The sequence below is a fragment of the Bombina bombina genome, chromosome 2, assembly GCF_027579735.1.
Source record: "Bombina bombina isolate aBomBom1 chromosome 2, aBomBom1.pri, whole genome shotgun sequence".
NCBI lineage: Eukaryota > Metazoa > Chordata > Amphibia > Anura > Bombinatoridae > Bombina > Bombina bombina.
In genome coordinates this window covers 792,936,090-792,957,539 of record NC_069500.1, presented here as the reverse complement: position 1 = coordinate 792,957,539, position 21,450 = coordinate 792,936,090, and the positions used below count along the sequence as shown (strand labels likewise).

Sequence of the window (21,450 nt, the reverse complement as noted above, 5' to 3'; positions counted from 1 at the left end):
AATACAATAGAATACTCAGAGCTAGTAATTTGGCAAAGCTTTACAAATAAATGTTTATGATAATGATAATAATAATAATAATAATAAATAACTTTATTCTGCACCACTACAGTGGCTTCAGTTATAAAGGGGGATTCAGGACAAGAATATAAGTCCCCTTGATAAATGCGCTCATATTTAGTTATGCTTAGTACATGTATAAACAGATTACACTGCCAAAAAAGTAAGCCCCATCAAACTAAAGTATGGACAACCCTGGTCTCTGCTACTTGCCTGATTTATTTTTTATGTCTTGACCAGTATTTCTCAGTCTTGTGATTTATCAGGAGAATTTCGTTCACTAGCTTATAGAACCATTGCTTGGAGCAGGGCCGGCTCAAGGAGTTATACTGATAATGTTCTGTCTGAGTCCTAGAATAAAATTATGCCCCCCAATATCTATCCACTACAGTCTAAACCAAATGATTGCACTGCAGGCTAAAGGCAGATACATAGATATATACAAGTGTAATGGGCACCTTTATATTATTTAAGACAACCATATTCTCACCATGTGCTGCACAGGTCCAATGGTCTCACCAGAACCTATTTTAGAGCTGGACCTGCTTTTGAATGATATCCTAGGCAAGATAACCTCGATAATGTTGTGTGCATAGCTTTACTTATCTATATGTTTGATTCTGCATATATAGGGTTCATATAAATGTAGCTCTTGCAAGGCAGGTCAAGAAGGGCAGCAAACTTCAGCCTGCAAAACAGAGCGAAGGTGTCCAAATGGAGATATCAGCAAGTGCCACGAAAAAGCGGACTGTGTCATGGAGTGGGATGGAACCATTGTGTGCGTGGTAAGAATGTGCAACTTATAACTCCTGAATGTATATAAAACATCTGGGATTTAAGGTAGAACTGCCCATAGTATCTCTTTGTAAGTGCCGGCTTACTTTGCTCTCATAACACATTATTTTAGTATACCACTAACATTGAAGTCATATGTGCAAATCTAATTAATTTGCAACGTTTTGAGAAGTTATTTTTTTTAATAGAATAAAGGCACAATACAGAAGGGGAATAGAGACGTATATCATGTTGTAGTGGTCAATATAAAAGAGAATGCTGGTTAGACTTGTGCATGATCGAAAAATTTGTTTCGGTTCGGATCGATTCAGATATTTTCGAATTTCGGTTCGGATCGATTAGAATTCGGAAAAATTCGAATGAATTTGTTTCGGATTCGTTTCGGATTCAAATAAATTTGGCTGGATTTGGTTCAATTCGGTTCGGTTCGGAAATTCGGAATTTCGGTATGTGTTAGGTGGGATATGCTGTGTACTAGATTAGTATTATGTACTGTATATTAGGTGTCACCCATAGCAGAGTGATATAACCTAATATACTGTACAATACTAGTGTAATCCATGGCCATCCGAATTTTCCCGAATAAATCCGAACTAATTCGGATTTATTCGGTAGATTCAGCACTATTTTAATTCGGAAATTCAAATCGATCCGAATCTTCGAATTTAACGAATTCGGCCGAATTTCCGAATCGATCCGAAACGAATCGCACATGTCTAATGCTGGTATACACCAATATAATAGTGCCTAGATCCTGTCATGGGATAATACATTTTATAGCAAATTACAGGGCTATATTTATGATTTTCCTTTTTCCTAGTGTCCAGTTGGATGGGCAGGAAATGGACTTATGTGCGCTAAGGATACAGACATTGATGGATTCCCAGATGAAAAACTCAGATGCTCTGATGTGAAATGCAGAAAGGTAAGAAAACATTTACTTGCCTGAACAAATTATGTACTAAAATAAATAATAATTACAACAAAAAAGTTTACAAAAGAATCAAATGTAAAGGTCTTCTGCACAAGGTTTTCAAATTTGTGAAAAAATTCCAATCAATTAAAAAAACAGTTTTCATATGGTTTGCTAGGGCTTTTGCCTGTTTGTGATCTTTTTTTTCTTTGCACTGCTGCATTTATTCACTTTTTCTTTAAAATTTGTCACTAACTGCAGCACTTGCAATCTCCTTTTGGTCGGTTTTCGATGGTATATCCTAACTTTTTGCTCTGCTTTTGTTTACGTTAGTTACCATGAACTAGGGTGACCATATTACTGCTCTAAAAAGGAACACATATGAAAAATACATATGTCAGGGTTCTTATACAAAACATCTCTTTAAACAGCCCTGAAAACAGCCCTAACATGTATTTTTCATATGTGTCCCTTTTTAAAGCGGCAATATGGTCACCCTACCATGAACAGTTCAATGTAAAAAGAAATAAGAAAAAAACTCAGAATTAATGCCTAGCTTAATATTAAAGGGGCATGAAACCCAATTTTGTTTTTAGCATAAATCAGATAGAGCATGTGATTTTAAGCAACTTTCCAATTTGCTTCTATTATTTAATTTGTTTTGTTATCTTGGTATCTTTTCTTAAAATAGGATACCTAGGTAGGCTCAGGTGCTGCTGATTGGTGGCTGCACAAATATGCCTCATGTTATTGCCTCACCTAATGCATTCAGCAAGCTCCCAGTAGTGCATTGCTGCTTCTTCAACAAAAGATACCAAGATAATGAAGAAAATTAGATAACAAAAATAAATTAGAAAGTTGTTTAAAAAATGTATTTTCTATCTGAATCATGATAGAAAATTTTGGAGTTTCATGTCCCTTTAAGTTTTAAGTTATCACACTTTTAAACAATTAAACATTCAGAGCTAAAATATCATACAGCATCACACCTGGTGATAGCATGATCTGCGCAGGGGGTCTCTGTTTGGCAGTAGTGAGGAAGATAGACAAGTTCAGGAGGCTTTTCAAGGAATTTGTCTCGGGAACTGCAAAACATTGCAAATTATCCATTTGAAGCATTTTGTAATTCAATGCTTAGTTGTGTACATATATTATCCATATATCAAAATTATACTTTACAGGATTATTATGGGTTTGGAGGTTTGCTCGCTGTCCCTCATGAAACTTTCCCCATAAGTGCAAATCTGCCAGTTTCAAGGGATTGCTCTGCTTTCCCCCAACAAATCATCTCTGCATAACCCTATCTATGATATGTCCGCACCCCCCATCCTGTTGCACCTCCAGCTACCAATAACTGGTGGGCCACTGTCCAAAGGTCACACTCAAATCCCCATCCCAGAAAGCCTCCTGGAAATGTTGGTAAGTCAATACCATTTGAGTATTCCCTGATGTATGATACATCACACAGGTGAATGCACCTCTTTACTACCATAAAACAATAAATGTGCCTGTTTGAATCATTTGAAAAGTGTTCTCAGTTAAAAATTGAATATTGTTGCAGGATTGTCCCTGTGTAAGCTACATCAGTATTTTAATGACACAAAAGAATATGAAAACTCTGTGATAAATGGGTTATTATGAGGTTTTTCATTGTACTGGAACTGGTCGGAATTTTAAAACCTCTTTAAAAAGAGCATACAGTGGACTTCATATGGGAATTCTTATGGTTTGCAATGGAGCCAATAGACAAACTGTGAGGCCTTGCTTTTGCTAGAGCGTTGTCCTGCTTACTATTAAAGTTTTAGTTTGCTCAGAAAATGTATATTTTTGTCATTTCAGGACAACTGTGTAACAGTTCCAAATTCTGGTCAAGAAGATGCAGATAACGATGGTATAGGAGATGCGTGTGACGATGACGCTGATGGAGATGGTATTCCTAATATACAGGTTTGTCTATATTTACTGGTAAAGTATTTTAATATGATATTTCCTATTCTAAACATTAAATAGTAACCGTTTAAAAAACAGAGAAGGCTGCAAGATTTTGGTAAACATTTGGACCTAGTTTCCATTGAGATTTCTTTGGAAACTGGTGATAACATAAACAATCTCAATAGACTTTAATGTGAGATAAATGTTTTTATCAACAGTTTCCACAATTTACCACCTCAATGAAAACTAGGCCTTGGTTTCTGGACTACAAGAGATAAACAGAGTGGTTGATCTTTCTATTATTAGTTTTAATTGCAATATTTGGATTTATTTAATTTGCATTTAATAACATGCTGCTTCTTTCTATATTTCAACAAGATGAGTTGATCATTTTACAGATTATACAGTATTTATGTCCACCAAGCTAGACAATGTATATTACATTTACAAAACAATACCATTTATGGTAAAATGCTTTCATATAATTTATAACCAAATAACACAGATTATCTCATTAAAGGGATATGAAAATAAAAAAAAATGTTTTTCATGATTCAGGAAGAACAAACTATTTTAAACAACTTTTATTATCAAATGTGCTTCATTTTCTTGGTAACCTTTGCGGAAGGAACACTAATGCACTACTGGGAGCTAGCTGAACTCATTGGTTATGCCAATCACAAAAGGTATAAATGTGAAGCTACCTCCCACTAATGCTTTGCTGCTCCTGAGCCTACATAGGTATGCTTGTTATCAAAGGATACCAAGAGAAAAAGGCCAATGATATAACAGAACGGAATTGGAATATTGTTTAAAATGATTTGCTCTATCTGAATCATGATAAAAAAATGGCGTTTCATGTCCCCAATTTATTATCATTATTATTATCTTCCATTAGTTTTTTTATTCTTATTATTTTAATAATATACCTAAACATATTTAACCCTTATTAATATAATGAGTGGCAATATGTTCTGCCTGTGAGTGACAGCATATTCTATTTGTTGGTGCAGGACAACTGCGTTTATGTCCGTAATGTGGATCAGAAAAATGCTGATCAGGACAACTTTGGAGATGCCTGTGACAACTGTCGTAATGTCAAAAACGATAACCAAAAAGATGCTGACAAAGATGGAAAAGGAGATGTTTGTGATGATGACATGGATGGAGATAGTATGTTCCTATGTTGAAATAAGTATTATTTATTGATTATTACAAGAGATCTGCCACCTTAAATTGTGTGCATCGGTTTTGCACAAAACAGGATGATATATATTAAGGTTGTCTATCCTAATGTGCTGGGCCGCATCACCTAGTGCTTGTTTATATGATCTCCAACTTTAACCATCCTACACAGCTACTCTAAAACTCACATATTTCTGTTTCTCCGATTAGACGTTTTGTCTCTGTGTCTTTGTGTATTTTCGCATGATCATCTATATAGAAGACTCTGTGAGAGGAAAATATTTCAAATGTAACCCCTTATGTAAAAATATTGTACACCCATGTTACACTACAATAATCCAATTATTAACACCAAGTCATATTGTACAGATTATATATTATAATTATTGATCTTAAAGCATCAGATAACATTAATACCATTCTATTATTTATTTATTTAGCGACAGTGTCCAAGTTGTTGTTTTCTATGAAAGCTATTACAACATAGTATCAAAATGATCATCTGCCACTCATTACTATATGTGGCTAGTCACTCAGCCCCCCATGAATTAGCCAATCAGAAGAGAGCGAGTGCTGAGTGCTCCCAGAGAAGCCCCTCAATTCAATTCTAAATTAGGTTTAAATCTCTGTCTCTCTCTCTTTCTCTCTTTCTCTCTCTCTTTGGCACCGATGATCGAAAGTGCTATGAGGCAACAAAATATTCCAAAGGATCCGCCACTATGTTGAGCGAGCCTGTCAAAATATTCCAAGCTCCCGACAAAGGGGTTTACTATACATGCCATTGGTTGGCGATCTTAACTATATATAACACCCAGTAGTTGATGTATAGTAAAGGATCCCTTGAAATAGAACTGCTGTGCCTAATCACTAATCCTAATACCCATAAACCGAAGTACCCCACAATCTCAAACTAATACTACACTAATAAATAACCCCTATACTGCTACATACCCACTGCAAGTAACTATCCTATTAACCCCTATACCACGACTAGGCCACAGCAAGTAATATTGTATTAATCCCTCTACCGTCACTAGCCCACCACAAGTACTATCCCATTAACCCCTATACCATCACTAGCCAACCACAAGTACTATCTTATTAACCCCTATACTGCCACTAGCCCACTGCAAATACCAATCCTTTTAACCCATATACCACCACTAGCCCACCGCAAGCACCCTACACTATAAACCCTAAACCACCACAACCGCCAATGCAAACTAACCCTACTCTACCTAACACATAAATACCCCTTTAAATTAAACCCCCTAAGTTACATGAAAAAAAATCTTGCAGTTGCAGAAAATAAAAAAATACAGTATCGAAAATAAAAAACCCCCATTATACCTACCAATAATCTACATACACCATAAAATTAAAAAACCCACCCAAAACAAAAAAAACCCTAAACCCTAACTCTAAAATAAATTACAATAGCTCTTAAAAGGGCTTTTTGTAGGGCATTACAAAACCACCCCTCTACAATACAAGTAACCCCCACCCCCAAAATAACTAAGCCCAAAGGTTGTACTCACTGATCGAAAATCTGGCTCCTCTTGATCCCACATTAGGCCCTCTTCATCCTGGCTCCTGGTGCCGGGGGCCCATCTTTGCGGAGGCGGACTTCATCAGCCTCTTCCGCCATCTCCATCTTCTTTTCTTTGGCTCTCTTCAAGCGGTTGCCGCTGAACACTGAATTTGCGGAAGCACAGAACCCCTTACAATATTAGAAATACATTAATGTAAGTTTACACAGTGCTGAATGGGTTAACTTATGATATTGCGGCCAGAATGTAACAAATTTTAAATATATAACACGTTTAGTACAGTACCGTCGCAATTTTAAAATTAAACATGTACAGTACTGTGAAAAATTATATTAAAAAAGCTACCTATTTTTTAAAAAATTTTTTTTACATATTGCAAAACTAAAAAAAATGTACTGTATGTTTCTCCTATGTACCTTGAATTTGTTTATTATTTTCACTTTTTAGAAATTAAAAATAATGTTGACAATTGCAAGATAGTCCCAAACCCTGATCAGAAGGACACGGATGGTGATGGCGTAGGAGACGTATGTGACAGTTGTCCCACTGTTCGAAACCCTGACCAGGTAAATATATAACAGAGGTCGTTTCTAATGTTTAGTTTGTATCCCTATGTCTATCATTGATTACTGATTTGCATGTATTTAATATAGGGGTCTATCTCAATCCTTTAGAAAAACATCAAATTAATTATCTACAAAAATCCTAAAGACTTTAATGGTGATTTTTTTTTTTGTGTTAGAAAATCATTAGATAAGTATTTCTAAAGGATTGTGATTGATGCCATAATGTTTCTCAGCCTGAAAACCCTTTAGATTTCACACATAGCAGTCAATCAAAATCCTTTAGAAAAAATGTATCAAATGATTTATCAACAAAGATCCCCATAGTCTTCTTTTGAAAATCATTAGATATGTTTTCTGAAGGATTGTGGTCAATCTCATAATTAAGTGCATAAAGAAATAACGATGGTACCTTTCTGTGAACCTCACCTGCTGATGTCACAGGCAAATAGAAAATAAATAAGAGTTTCGCTTTGATTTCAAAAGAAAATCAAGGTTGTTCATGAAGGTACAAAATTTATTACTGGTCCGTTTGAGACAGACCTGATTTCACCAGATGTCACCATAATTTATCAAACATCTGCTCATTTTTGTATGGACTTTTTATGACCGTTTTATCCCCTTTTAGGCAGATGCTGATAATGATCTTGTGGGTGATGTGTGTGATACCAACCAAGATAGGTAAGATATTAAGATTGTACAAAAAAATAATGTGCAGTGTAAACACTTAAAGGGATATAAAAGTGCAAAAATAAAATGTTCTATTACAGTGCTAAACTGGGGGTCACTTAAAAATGTTTTTAAGTCCACACAAGATGTGATAATGCACTGTGCACAGGGAGATAGGGGAGCAGGAGAGGTCTCCAGTACAATGGTAGGATAAACCACAATTAGTAACCAAACAACAGCAGTAAAAAAAGAAAGGAATAGGAGATTGCTGTTCCCCTGCACTTGTAGTTCAAATGTACGTTTTGTTTGGCTAAATGTCTTCAACTGTTCACACAACCCTGTTTATAAAGGAAATTTAATGCAGATAAAATTATTTGTATTAATGTCATGGGGCTCCAGGGCTGTGTGTTTGTATATGTATATACTGTATGGGTGTGTGCAAATAGTGAGTGTATGTGCTGTGAGTGTGTGAGTGTTTATGTGATTGTTGTGAGTGTCTATGTATGTGTAAGTGTCTGTATAAGTGAGGGGTGTGTTTGTATATGATTGTATGGGTGTGTGCACATAGTGAGCGAGTGTATGTGCTTTGAGTGTTTATGTGTTTGTTGTGAGTGTCTATCTATGTGGAAGTGTGTGTATAAGTGAGTGGGTGTGTTTGTATATTATTGTATGGGTGTGTGCACATAGTGAGTGAGTATATGTGCTGTGAGTCTTTATGTGTGTGTTGTGAGTGTCTATGTTTGTGTGAGTAAGTGTCTGTATAAGTGAGGGGTGTATTTGTATATGATTGTATGGGAGTGTGCACATAGTGAGCAAGTATATGTGCTTTGAGTGTTTATGTGTTTGTTGTGAGTGTCTATGTATGTGGGAGTAAGTGTGTGTATAAGTGAGTGGGTGTGTTTGTATATGATTGTATGGGTGTGTGCACATAGTGAGCGACTGTATGTGCTGTGAGTCTTTATGTGTGTGTTGTGAGTGTCTATGTATGTGTGAGTAAGTGTTTGTATAAGTGAGTGGGTGTGTTTGTATATGATTGAGTAACTTTGTGTGCAAAATAGTGAGTGTATGTACTGTGAGTGTGTGAGTGTTTGTTGTGAGTGTCTATATATGTGTAAGTGTCTGTATAAGTGTGAGGGTGTTTTTGTATATTATTGTATGGGTGTGTGCACATAGTGAGCAAGTGTATGTGCTGTGAGTCTTTATGTGTGTGTTGTGAGTGTCTATGTATGTGTGAGTAAGTGTCTGTATAAGTGAGGGGTGTGTTTGTATATGATTGTATGGGTGTGAGCACATAGTGAGTGAGTGTATGTGCTTTGAGTGTTTATGTGTTTGTTGTGAGTGTCTATGTATGTGGGAGTAAGTGTGTGTATAAGTGAGTGGGTGTGTTTGTATATGATTGTATGGGTGTGTGCACATAGTGAGCAAGTGTATGTGCAATGAGTCTTTATGTGTGTGTTGTGAGTGTCTATGTTTGTGTGAATAAGTGTCTGTATAAGTGAGGGGTGTGTTTGTATATGATTGTATGGGTGTGTGCACATAGTGAGCAAGTATATGTGCTTTGAGTGTTTATGTGTTTGTTGTGAGTGTCTATGTATGTGGGAGTAAGTGTCTGTATAAGTGAGGGGTGTGTTTGTATATTATTGTATGGGTTTGTGCACATAGTGAGTGGGTGTGTTTGTATATGATTGAATAACTTTTTTCGTATTATTGCTTCATTGAGGTAAGCACATAGCTAATTATTTACCTCTTTAAATGTGCACACATTTAATCACTTAGCCAAAAATGACAAAGACCAATTTTTTTGTTCACAAAAATGAGAGGGAACATTACGTGTAGATTATATACAGTGTGTGGGCGTTGCTCATCACCACATGTGAGAGAGAAGCCTATATGGAAGGTACATGGAGTTGGACAATGAGTCTAACAATTCGTTATTAACAATGGCCACAATTATTTATTTTTATCAATAATTCCCTCACTTGTGCCACACAAGTTGAGTGGTGTATTGGTGTATGAAAAAGAAGGAAAAAAAAGTATATCTGTCTGACAAGGGGTTTGTAGCGGGTCTTGGTACCCCAGACTGGGTATACCCGCTAAAGTCTGCTTCCTCCTGCCAAATGCCAACCAATGAACCTCCACTGGATACCAGCCGCTATTAGAATAACGGCCGCTGCAAGTTATTATAGCTACCCTCAAGAACATTAGCCGAGACTGAATGCTTGAGGGTCAAAATAGGAACTGCTTTATTGCACCGAAAACACAGCTTTTATACATTTCCAACAAAGGGGGGTAGTCACCACATGATCAATAGAAACAAATATTATACAATGGGACAAACATCAGACAATGGTTAGTTAAACATGACTCTAATCACATCCTGACTTACAAAAGGACAATGGATGACTCACACAATAACAGAAAGACACTTTACACCTAGACTAGATATGCAGACATATAACAGCAGGAGGTCCCAGCATTAGAGCAGAAGGTTGCAATCAGCTCAAACATTCTGAGTCTCTGAGTTTGGGGGGGTTGGAGCAGACAATGCTGGATTGGGCTGTCATCTTATACTACAACAAAACACAGGAACTAAAACTCTGTTTCAGGGCCCTCCAGTTCTCAGAGTCTCTGGGAATTCATGGAAACGGGGTAACCTGAATCCAGGGTAAAAGTACTCCAAATGTACACTGGGCAACCGCATCCCAAATCATAGAATACCCTCAAGTTCCAGGGTCCATAGTCAGTGGGGAGGAAGCTGGCCTGCAGTCCTCTCCAAGTACAAAGTAACAGAAGCTTCCGTTACAGGGTTTATTTTGGACTATATTAGAATAATGGGGGTAAAAATGTTTTTCCCAGTGTTTAAAGGGATCCCAGGTAAAAAAAAATGTTTAAGATGCTCTGCTCTACTATGTTATTATAGCACTATGTGTGTAGTCACAATAACCAGCAAGCTCCCAGTACTGCATTGCTGCTACTGACTCTGAGCCTACCTATGTATGCTTTTCAACAAAGGATGAACCAAGAGAATTAAATAAATTTTATAATAAAATTAATTTAAACGGGTCTTAACATGATGGGCGCGATCACATATACCGCGCAGGTTTCAGCGCAAGCGTGGGAACCTACGCCGCCCATAATTTCACCTCGCACATCGGGGTATTACATATACCCCACCGGCAGTTCATAAAGTGCCGTAAGTCTGATAAACTAGCAATGTCCAGAAATAAGCGTAGTGACTTACAGCACTTTAGAAACTGCCGGCGCCTAAGAAAAGTAAAGAAAATAACAAATCTCCCGTAAAAGTCTAACCTGCCTCCCAAAAATAAGCCCGACACGTAAAAACCCCTATATCCACAATCCCCCCTCTCACTACTAATAATAAATGTACTAATAATAATACTAATAATAACCCCTAGACCGACAACCCCCCACAATGCAATACGCCTAATTATTAACCCCTAAACCGCCATAGCCCACACCGCAAGTAATAACTAAATTATTAACCCCTAAAACGCCATGGCCCACAACGCAAGTAAAAACTAAATTATTAACCCCCAAACCGCCATAGCCTACAACGCAATTAACCTATTCAAGTATTAACCCCTAAACTGCCATAGCCCACATAGCCTATTATATGTATTAACCCATAATCTGCGCCGCCAACGTCGCCGCCACTATAATAAAGTTATTAACCCCTAAACCTAAGTCTAACCCTAATCCTAACACCCCCCTAACTTAAATATTATTTAAATAAATCTAAATAATATTACTATTATTAACTAAATTATTCCTATTTAAAACTAAATACCTATAAAATAAACCCTAAGATAGCGACAATATAATTAATAATTACATTGTAGCTATTTTAGGATTTATTTTTATTTTACAGGCAACTTTGTATTTATTTTAACTAGGTACAATAGCTATTAAATAGTTAATAACGTAATTATATATAGGTCTAGATATATATATATATATATATATATATATATACACACAGATATATAGGAATATCTATTTAAAAATACATAGAACATATTCCCCTTTGTGCAGAACATATATATATTTAAGGTTTTATATGTCTGCAATATGTATATACACATATAAATATATATGTGCACACATATAAATATATATATATATATATATATATATATATATATATATATATATATATATATATATTATCAGATAGTATTATCATGAGTGTAACTGTACTTTTAAATGTTGAGTTGATGTGTTTTGTGACTTCAACAAAGTATATCAAGGGGATTAAGTACATTTGATAATAGGAGAAAATGGGAAAATCATTTAAAATTGCCTGAAAGGTTCTATCTGAATCCTAAAAAGAACAAAATGGGTTTCATATCCCTGTAGTAGGTTCCATAGGATATAACCTGTAGTGTACTGCAAACATTTAACAATAAATGCTCTCAAGAATTAAAACATTATGGCCTAGATTTGGAGTTTGGCGGTAGCCGTGAAAACCAGCGTTAGAGACTCCTAACGCTGGTTTTAGGCTACCGCCGGTATTTGGAGTCAGTCAAAAAAGGGTCTAACGCTCACTTTTCAGCCGCGACTTTTCCATACCGCAGATCCCCTTACGTCAATTGCGTATCCTATCTTTTCAATGGGATATTTCTAACTCCGGTATTTAGAGTCGTGTCTGAAGTGAGCGTCAGAAATCTAACGACAAAACTCCAGCCGCAGAAAAAAGTCAGTAGTTAAGAGCTTTCTGGGCTAACGCCGGTTCATAAAGCTCTTAACTACTGTGCTCTAAAGTACACTAACACCCATAAACTACCTATGTACCCCTAAACCGAGGTCCCCCCACATCGCCGCCACTCGATTAAATTTTTTTAACCCCTAATCTGCTGACCGCCACCTACGTTATACTTATGTACCCCTAATCTGCTGCCCCTAACACCGCCGACCCCTATATTATATTTATTAACCCCTAACCTGCCCCCCACAACGTCGCCGCCAGCTACCTACAATAATTAACCCCTAATCTGCCGACCGCAAAGCGCCGCTACTTACGTTATCCTTATGTACCCCTAATCTGCTGCCCCTAACACCGCCGACCCCTATATTATATTTATTAACCCCAAATCTACCCCCCACAACGTCGCCTCCACCTGCCTACACTTATTAACCCCTAATCTGCCGAGCGGACCGCACCGCTATTATAATAAAGTTATTAACCCCTAATCCGCCTCACTAACCCTATAATAAATAGTATTAACCCTTAATCTGCCCTCCCTAACATCGCCGATACCTAACTTCAAACATTAACCCCTAATCTGCCGACTGGAGCTCACCGCTATTCTAATAAATGTATTAACCCCTAAAGCTAAGTCTAACCCTAACACTAACACCCCCCTAAATTAAATATAATTTACATCTAACGAAATTAATTAACTCTTATTAAATAAATTATTCCTATTTAAAGCTAAATACTTACCTGTAAAATAAATCCTAATATAGCTACAATATAAATTATATTTATATTATAGCTATTTTAGGATTTATATTTATTTTACAGGTAACTTTGTATTTATTTTAACCAGGTACAATAGCTAAAATAGTTAAAATAATTACAAAATTACCTGTAAAATAAATCCTAACCTAAGTTACAATTAAACCTAACACTACACTATCAATAAATTAATTAAATAAAATACCTACAATTACCTACAATTAAACCTAACACTACACTATCAATAAATTAATTAAATACAATATCTACAAATAAATACAATGAAATAAACTAACTAAAAATACAAAAAATAAAAAAGAACTAAGTTACAAAAAATAAAAAAATATTTACAAACATCAGAAAAATATTACAACAATTTTAAACTAATTACACCTACTCTAAGCCCCCTAATAATAAAACAAAGACCCCCAAAATAAAAAAAATGCCCTACCCTATTCTAAATTACTAAACTTCAAAGCTCTTTTACCTTACCAGCCCTGAACAGGGCCCTTTGCGGGGCATGCCCCAAAGAATTCAGCTCTTTTGCCTGTAAAAAAACCCACATACAATAGAATGCGAGCTCACTCTGATTGGCTGATTGGATCAGCCAATCGGATTGAACTTGATTCTGATTGGCTGATTCCATCAGCCAATCAGAATATTCCTACCTTAATTCCGATTGGCTGATAGAATCCTATCAGCCAATCGGAATTCGAGGGACGCCATCTTGGATGACGTCATTTAAAGGAACCGTCATTCGGCGAGTAGGAGTCGGGAGAAGAGGATGTTCCGCGTCGGATGGAAGATGATGGCTCCCGAAGAAAGAAGATTGAAGATGCCGTTGATAGAAGACTTCAGCCGGATCATGGACCTCTTCAGCTCCCGCTTGGATGAAGACTTCAGCCGGATCATGGACCTCTTCAGCTCCCGCTTGGATGATGACTTCAGCCGGATCATGGACCTCTTCAGCCCCCCGCTTGGGCTTGGATCAGGACATCGGAGGAGCTCTTCTGGATCGATCGGTGAACCTGGTATGGTGAAGATAAGGTAGGAAGATCTTCAGGGGCTTAGTGTTAAGTTTATTTAAGGGGGGTTTGGGTTAGATTAGGGGTATGTGGGTGGTGGGTTTTAATGTTGGGGGGGGGTATTGTATGTGTTTTTTTACAGGCAAAAGAGCTGAATTCTTTGGGGCAGGGCTGGTAAGGTAAAAGAGCTTTGAACTTTAGTAATTTAGAATAGGGTAGGGCATTTTTTTATTTTGGGGGTCTTTGTTATTTTATTAGGAGGCTTAGAGTAGGTGTAATTAGTTTAACATTGTTGTAATATTTTTCTGATGTTTGTAAATATTTTTTTATTTTTTGTAACTTAGTTCTTTTTTATTTTTTGTACTTTAGTTAGTTTATTTCATTGTATTTATTTGTAGATATTGTATTTAATTAATTTATTGATAGTGTAGTGTTAGGTTTCTGTAATAATTCCACAAAAATAAAGATGTTACTTTCTGCTCATTGATTAGCAACTAGGTTGCTAGCAATTAAAAATAGGTGTGTTTCCAATTTCTAGCAGTCTAGAGGCAGACTTAACTCTATACTGCTTGAATGTTGGGAAAATATATTATAGATCTATGCAAACACATTAACATTGTCTTGTTGCTAATGTTGTCCACACATGAACATATTAGAACAGTAAGAATGAATATGACTCTCAAGATTGCTAGCAAGAGAAAAAATACATTGCGCATAAAAAATGAAAAAAATATAAGATTGTCTGAATTTTGAATTATAAACCTTACCAAGCGTTGGCAAAGGATATGAGTGCAAGTGTTCATGACAGGTAAGATTAATAAGGCAAGTTTGGATGGTACCTTGACAAAGCAGCTGATAGATCTGTGGCAGGTAGCGTGTATCTGGCGTACACGGAAGTGTCAGGCAGCAGCTGAGGTGACGTCACCGCCGATCAGCTGGAAGTGAGAGCGGAGCAGCATCTTCGTGAAGATACTGGATATGCTTAAACAAGATTCTGCTTAGATTCAGAGAGGCTTGACAGAGCAGTATTACCTTCAATACCAAGCAATGAAGGTTATGTGGGTGTGCCTTATAAGGGGGAAGGTGAGTGAAAAGGAGGCTAGGAGGAACGGCTGTTAAAGGAACAGAGTATGTTACAGTTTCATTGTAGGTAATTGTAGGTATTTTATTTAATTAATTTATTGATAGTGTAGTGTTAGGTTTAATTGTAACTTAGGTTAGGATTTATTTTACAGGTAATTTTGTAATTATTTTAACTATTTTAGCTATTGTACCTGGTTAAAATAAATACAAAGTTACCTGTAAAATAAATATAAATCCTAAAATAGCTATAATATAAATATAATTTATATTGTAGCTATATTAGGATTTATTTTACAGGTAAGTATTTAGCTTTAAATAGGAATAATTTATTTAATAAGAGTTAATTAATTTCGTTAGATGTAAATTATATTTAACTTAGGGGGGTGTTAGTGTTAGGGTTAGACTTAGCTTTAGGGGTTAATACATTTATTAGAATAGCGGTGAGCTCCAGTCGGCAGATTAGGGGTTAATGTTTGAAGTTAGGTGTCGCGATGTTAGGGAGGGCAGATTAGGGGTTAATACTATTTATTATAGGGTTAGTGAGGCGGATTAGGGGTTAATAACTTTATTATAATAGCGGTGCGGTCCGCTCGGCAGATTAGGGGTTAATAAGTGTAGGCAGGTGGAGGCGACATTGTGGGGGGCAGATTAGGGGTTAATAAATATAATATAGGGGTCGGCTGTGTTAGGGGCAGCAGATTAGGGGTACATAGGGATAATGTAAGTAGCAGCGTTTTACGGAGCGGCAGATTAGGGGTTAAAAATAATATACAGGGGTCAGCGATAGCGGGGCGGCAGAATAGGGGTTAATAAGTGTAAGGTTAGGGGTGTTTAGACTCGGGGTACATGTTAGGGTGTTAGGTGCAGACGTAGGAAGTGTTTCCCCATAGACAACAATGGGGCTGCGTTAGGAGCTGAACACGGCTTTTTTGCAGGTGTTAGGTTTTTTTTCAGCTCAAACAGCCCCATTGTTTTCTATGGGGGAATCGTGCACAAGCACGTTTTTGAGGCTGGCCGCGTCCGTAAGCAACTCTGGTATCGAGAGTTGCAGTGGCGTTAAATATGCTGTACGCTCCTTTTTTGGAGCCTAACACAGCCATTCTATGGACTCTCAATACCAGAGTTATTTTAAAGGTGCGGCCAGAAAAAAGCCAGCGTTCGCTACGCGGGTCGTTACCGACAAAACTCTAAATCTAGCCGTATATTTTTTATCAAGGCATAAAGAATTTACTAGACATGTGCAAAAATTCATACTTTATTATTCAGTTTGTAAACAAACAATTTAGTTATCCTCTTTCTTTGGTAATTACTTTGATCTGACACCAGATATTTAATATCAAAAGTGCAATTTAAAATATCTAAAAAGCTGATCTCTAAATATTAATAGTGCTGTTTTTCAAATTCTCAATATACTGTAATTAAGCCTTCTTTACTTGGTGTGTTACAGTATGATGAGCTTGTTTTTTTACGTCATATATGAAAATGTGAGGATTTTGAAGATTACATTTATACAGTGTGGTTTACATTTTCTAAGGGAGGTTTGTCTGTTTATCTGAGTAGTGATCCTATTATAGATAGCTAGACCATTATAGCACTGAAAAATGAGGCAAGTAGGCAACTTAGAAAATAGAGGCCTGCACTGAAATAAGCATGGACATAACTGGTGATCCAGTTGCTGCTATCATTAACAGATATTCTTTGTGTCCTCATATATAAATATACAAACATATTTATTGCAGATATGTGCAAAACATCTGCCCATTTAATAATTTTAGGTAGGAACCCTTTTAAAATTTCAAGGGCAATTCGAAATTATTATTCTATAGTAGTTCTGCTTACATACAAGCAAAGTACAAAAAGAGCGATGTCTTGCAGGGGGAATAATATATTGTAATACTACAAATGTAAAGTGTTTTTTCACTATAGGCAGGTTGTTTCGCCTTCGTTGGGGCTCTTCAGTATGATGTAGGTGCTATGTTATTGGACTCAAGCATTTATTTTAGGTTTACGGCTATATGCCAGTTTTGTTGATGATTACATTAATTTTCGTAACCACACTTACAAAGCGTGAAATGAATGCTTGAGCGGAACAGCTGCACCAACCATAGACAGCCTGTTTGGCCCATTTGGGGCTCATTCCTCCAGTGTATTAATCTTAGCAATAAAAAAATATACTTATTTGTGCAAAATTGCAACACTTATAATTCAAAATACATTTCAATTTAATGGGCAGCCCTATAGCAAAGGGTGGAATTCTCGAGGACATCAGCATCAACCATAATGACTTGAGTAAGAAAGAGCCCCAAAGTAGCGAAACAGGCTGCCTATGGTTGATGCTGTGTTATTTGAGCCTCATGTATTTCACAGTTTGCTACACTACTGGTTTAAACGAATAGGAGCATAAGGGGTGCCATATTAAAAATGTATTTTGAATTAGTAATACACTCTGTGGGATAATTTGCATATTCTACCCATTGTATATTTATTCCTTGCTGAACTAATTTAATGGAGGGTTTATCTCACTCTATTAAAGACAATACATTTATTTGGTACAATGGGAGTCCCTGTTCTAAAGGATTTCCATGGGTGTAAGTGCAGACCCTCTTCCAAGGAGCTTACAATCTAGTGTTTCAGTGCTTTGTTCAAAGAGCTTACAATCTTGTATTTATGGAGAACTTACCTCTAAATACTTAACATGTAGATAAATAAAAGAAATCCCTGATGTAAGACTGCACTCAGCATGTGACATAACACTAGTCCCTAGTCTTCAATCTTCCTGCCACTGCCATAGAGTGTTTCAATCTTCATTATACTGCTTGCCAGATATGAATCAGTCTATGCACATCTTGTAAGGATTGTTTCATCCAATGGAAGAAGATAGGTGCATGACACACTGTACCTTATAATGCAGTATTTCTTCAGTTTCTAATCTGAGGTATAAAATACAGGACCATCCCATGACATATCAAATCTTGTGCTTCACTAGGACTCTCTGCTTGCAAAATCCAACAGCAGTACTACGGTGACTGTAGACATTGAAGTTTAGTGTCACAGACATGTTAGTCCTTGTTCCAGGGTGCTGTAGTTCTCAGATAAAATTGTAAACCAACCAGTGGAGGCTCCTCCATATGTACACTGTCGCACGTGAACCCCCAGGGGGCAGAGGAGGGGGAAAAAAATGAGCAGGTTAAAAAAATATGATTTTTTTTTTTTTTTTATGTATATTATTTTATAATGTATTTATTATATTTATTGTGCAGTGTGCAGTGTATACTATCAGTATCATGATCATGATGCCAGGCTGCCAGCTTAAGCTGCTTGCAATGCTATCACATCAGATATTTTCATTTTGGTACCAGGTACATTTGAGTTTATTAGGCAGGAGGCAGGAGCTAGGACCGGGTGGACACTTCAGTGTCCACAGCACCACGGCGCTCGTCGCACTGCTGCCTGAGGGGGCTGAGAGAGGCTGAGTCTGTGAGTCATAGATTGACAGTCAGGCTCCAGTCTCCACCCCCCCACTCGCACGTGCGGTAAGGAGCTCTATATGCCTGCACAGTGATCGCAATGTATTTACTGTGCAGGCGTAGCTCCTCCCCAGCTTCATGCCTATAGAGGCATAATTGCACAGGCTGAACTGTGCGGTCGTTCAGCCTGTGCTCTGTCTCCTCCCCCAGCCTCTCGATCCGGACTGTGTGATAGGCTGAGAGGGCTCCCTGGCTCACGTGATGGTCCCCACGAGGCTCCTCCCGGCTCAACGGCACGAAAATCTTTGTGGAGATAGCCATTGAGCTGAGAGGAGGCGTTTTGCACAGCTCTGTTGTTGAAAAATCTGTTAGCAAAAAACGAATTTGTTTTGCTGCCTGCTGGCAGCCATCAACAGTCAACACAGTTATATTTGCTGCTGCTGAGCCTGAGCTGCAGTGTGCAAATAGCCTTAGGGCTCCTTAGGCTAATTAATAAATATAGGCTAATATAGACAGTGAGTGAGTTAGAGTTCAGTTAGCCATTATTACATTTAACTTAGCTTAGCAATAGAGTTTAGAACTTAACTTTAGATTCAGCTCTGTTGTGCAAAAATCTGTTAACTGCAAAAAACGATTTTGTTTTGCTGCCTGCTGGCAGCCATCAACACAGTCATATTTGTTGCTGCAGTGTGCAAATAGCCTTAGGCTAATAATAGACAGTGAGTGAGTTAGTTAGAGTTAGCTATTATTACATTTAGCTTAGCTTAGCTTAGCTTAGCAATAGAGTTTAGAACTTAACTTTAGATTCACAGTCACTAACTACTAGTATTCTATTATCTATCTAGTAGAACATAGTTACTAATTAAATTTTATACTACTATATTATATTAGTTCAGTAAGTTGTTTGACAGTTTGTGGGCAGATATTTTAATGATTTTTGCTGCAGGCCTGCAGTTTTTTATATAGAGTAACTGAGTGAGTTGAGTCTTGAACTACTAGTGTTGAAAAAAAATCTTTTTTTTTCTACTTGTAATTTAAACAACAGATACAGTCTGAGTCTGAGATTGCTTTTTATATAGAGTAACTTGAGTTGAGTCTTGAACTTGAACTAGTGTTTAAAAAAAACATTTTTATTTTTCTACTTGTTATTTAAACAACACATACAGTCTGAGTCTGAGATTGCTTTTTATATAGAGTAACTTGAGTTGAGTCTTGAACTTGAACTAGTGTTAATAAATAAATAAATTCATTTTTCTACTTGTAATTTAAACAACAGATACAGTCTGAGTCTGAGATTGATTTTGATATAGAGTAACTTGAGTTGAGTCTTGAACTTGAACTAGTGTTAAAAAATAAATTTATTTTTCTACTTGTAATTTAAACAACAGACACAGTCTGAGTCTGAGATTAGCAAGTTTAGGAGTATACTGGACTTTTAGGGAGTTCTTTAACAATTTAGTTCAACTTCTAGTTGATATTTTCTAATAGCAGCAGAGCTACCTACTTACAAGTTATATATTAGATAACAACCACCAAACTATTTAAACTATTACTTCAAGTTGAGTTGTATATTTTCTAACAGCTGCAGAGCGACCTACCTACAAGTTATATATATAATATTAGATAGCAACCGCCAAAATATTAAACTATTACTTCAAGTTGAGTTGTATATTTTATAACAGCTGCAGAGCTACCTACCTACAAGTTATATATATAATATTAGATAACAACCGCCAAAATATTAAACTATTACTTCAAGTTGAGTTGTATATTTTATAACAGCTGCAGAGCTACCTACCTGCTACCTACAAGTTATATATTACATAAAAAACGCCAAAATATTAAACTATTACTTCAAGTTGAGTTGTATATTTTATAACAGCTGCAGAGCTACCTACCTACAAGTTATATATATAATATTAGATAACAACTGCCAAAATATTAAACTATTACTTCAAGTTGAGTTGTATATTTTCTAACAGCTGCAGACTTTCGCAAAGGGGTGTGGCTTTTAAAAATGGGTGTGGCTTTTTAAAAGGGGCATGGTTTTTAAAAAGGGTCATGTTTTTTAAAGGGGCGTGGATTTCTAAAAGGGGCAGGGTCTTGTGCACCCCCATTCTAAAACTTCACCAGCCGCCACTGAAACCAACTGCAAGGTGCTTATAACCTAGTAGTTTTATTGGTGTTCCTATCTCAAGGAATTGCATTGAGGATATAAGTGCAAACATATTAATTATATCATTGTATTCTCTTTGCCAAGATCCTTAACATTATTACATTAGACAGTTATGTGCAGTGAGAGTGGATTTAAGCAACATTCAATTCGATTTAATATCAGTTTATTAAAGTTATAGCAGTGTAAGTGTAATTATGCTTTATTGTTGGTGTTATGACTCAAGTTCTAGTGTCACAGAAATGATTTGTATATTTTATATCAATAAGCCTTGAAAAGTACAGAAAGCTTTAAACAGACAGAACCAAATTAAAGCTAAAGATTTTTATGAAATGGGAAAGTAAAGGAAAAGCACAACAGAAATGTGAGAAATGATCTGACCTCACTGCACATATCTGTAGGCTCTTGGAGCAGGATCTGTATTTACAATCTAATGTGGTAATGGGATGTCTTGCTCAACGAGCTTACAAATTTGTTAATCTCAGAAAATCTTAACTTAGATACTTACAGTTTAGTAATATAAAAATCCTTGAAGGAAATCTGCCATCAGCGCGAA

General features: G+C 36.6%; 1 protein-coding gene across 1 annotated transcript in view; it reads left to right on the top strand.

The window, feature by feature from the left end:
* Positions 1–21,450, top strand: part of LOC128647267 (cartilage oligomeric matrix protein-like) — a 136,757-nt gene that overhangs the window by 32,312 nt on the left and 82,995 nt on the right. The window contains exons 6-11 of the mRNA XM_053700059.1: positions 693–845; positions 1,676–1,780; positions 3,608–3,715; positions 4,714–4,873; positions 6,883–7,001; positions 7,627–7,679. Of these exons, the coding sequence (XP_053556034.1) occupies positions 693–845; positions 1,676–1,780; positions 3,608–3,715; positions 4,714–4,873; positions 6,883–7,001; positions 7,627–7,679 (698 nt within the window). The remainder of the gene's footprint in view (positions 1–692; positions 846–1,675; positions 1,781–3,607; positions 3,716–4,713; positions 4,874–6,882; positions 7,002–7,626; positions 7,680–21,450) is intronic.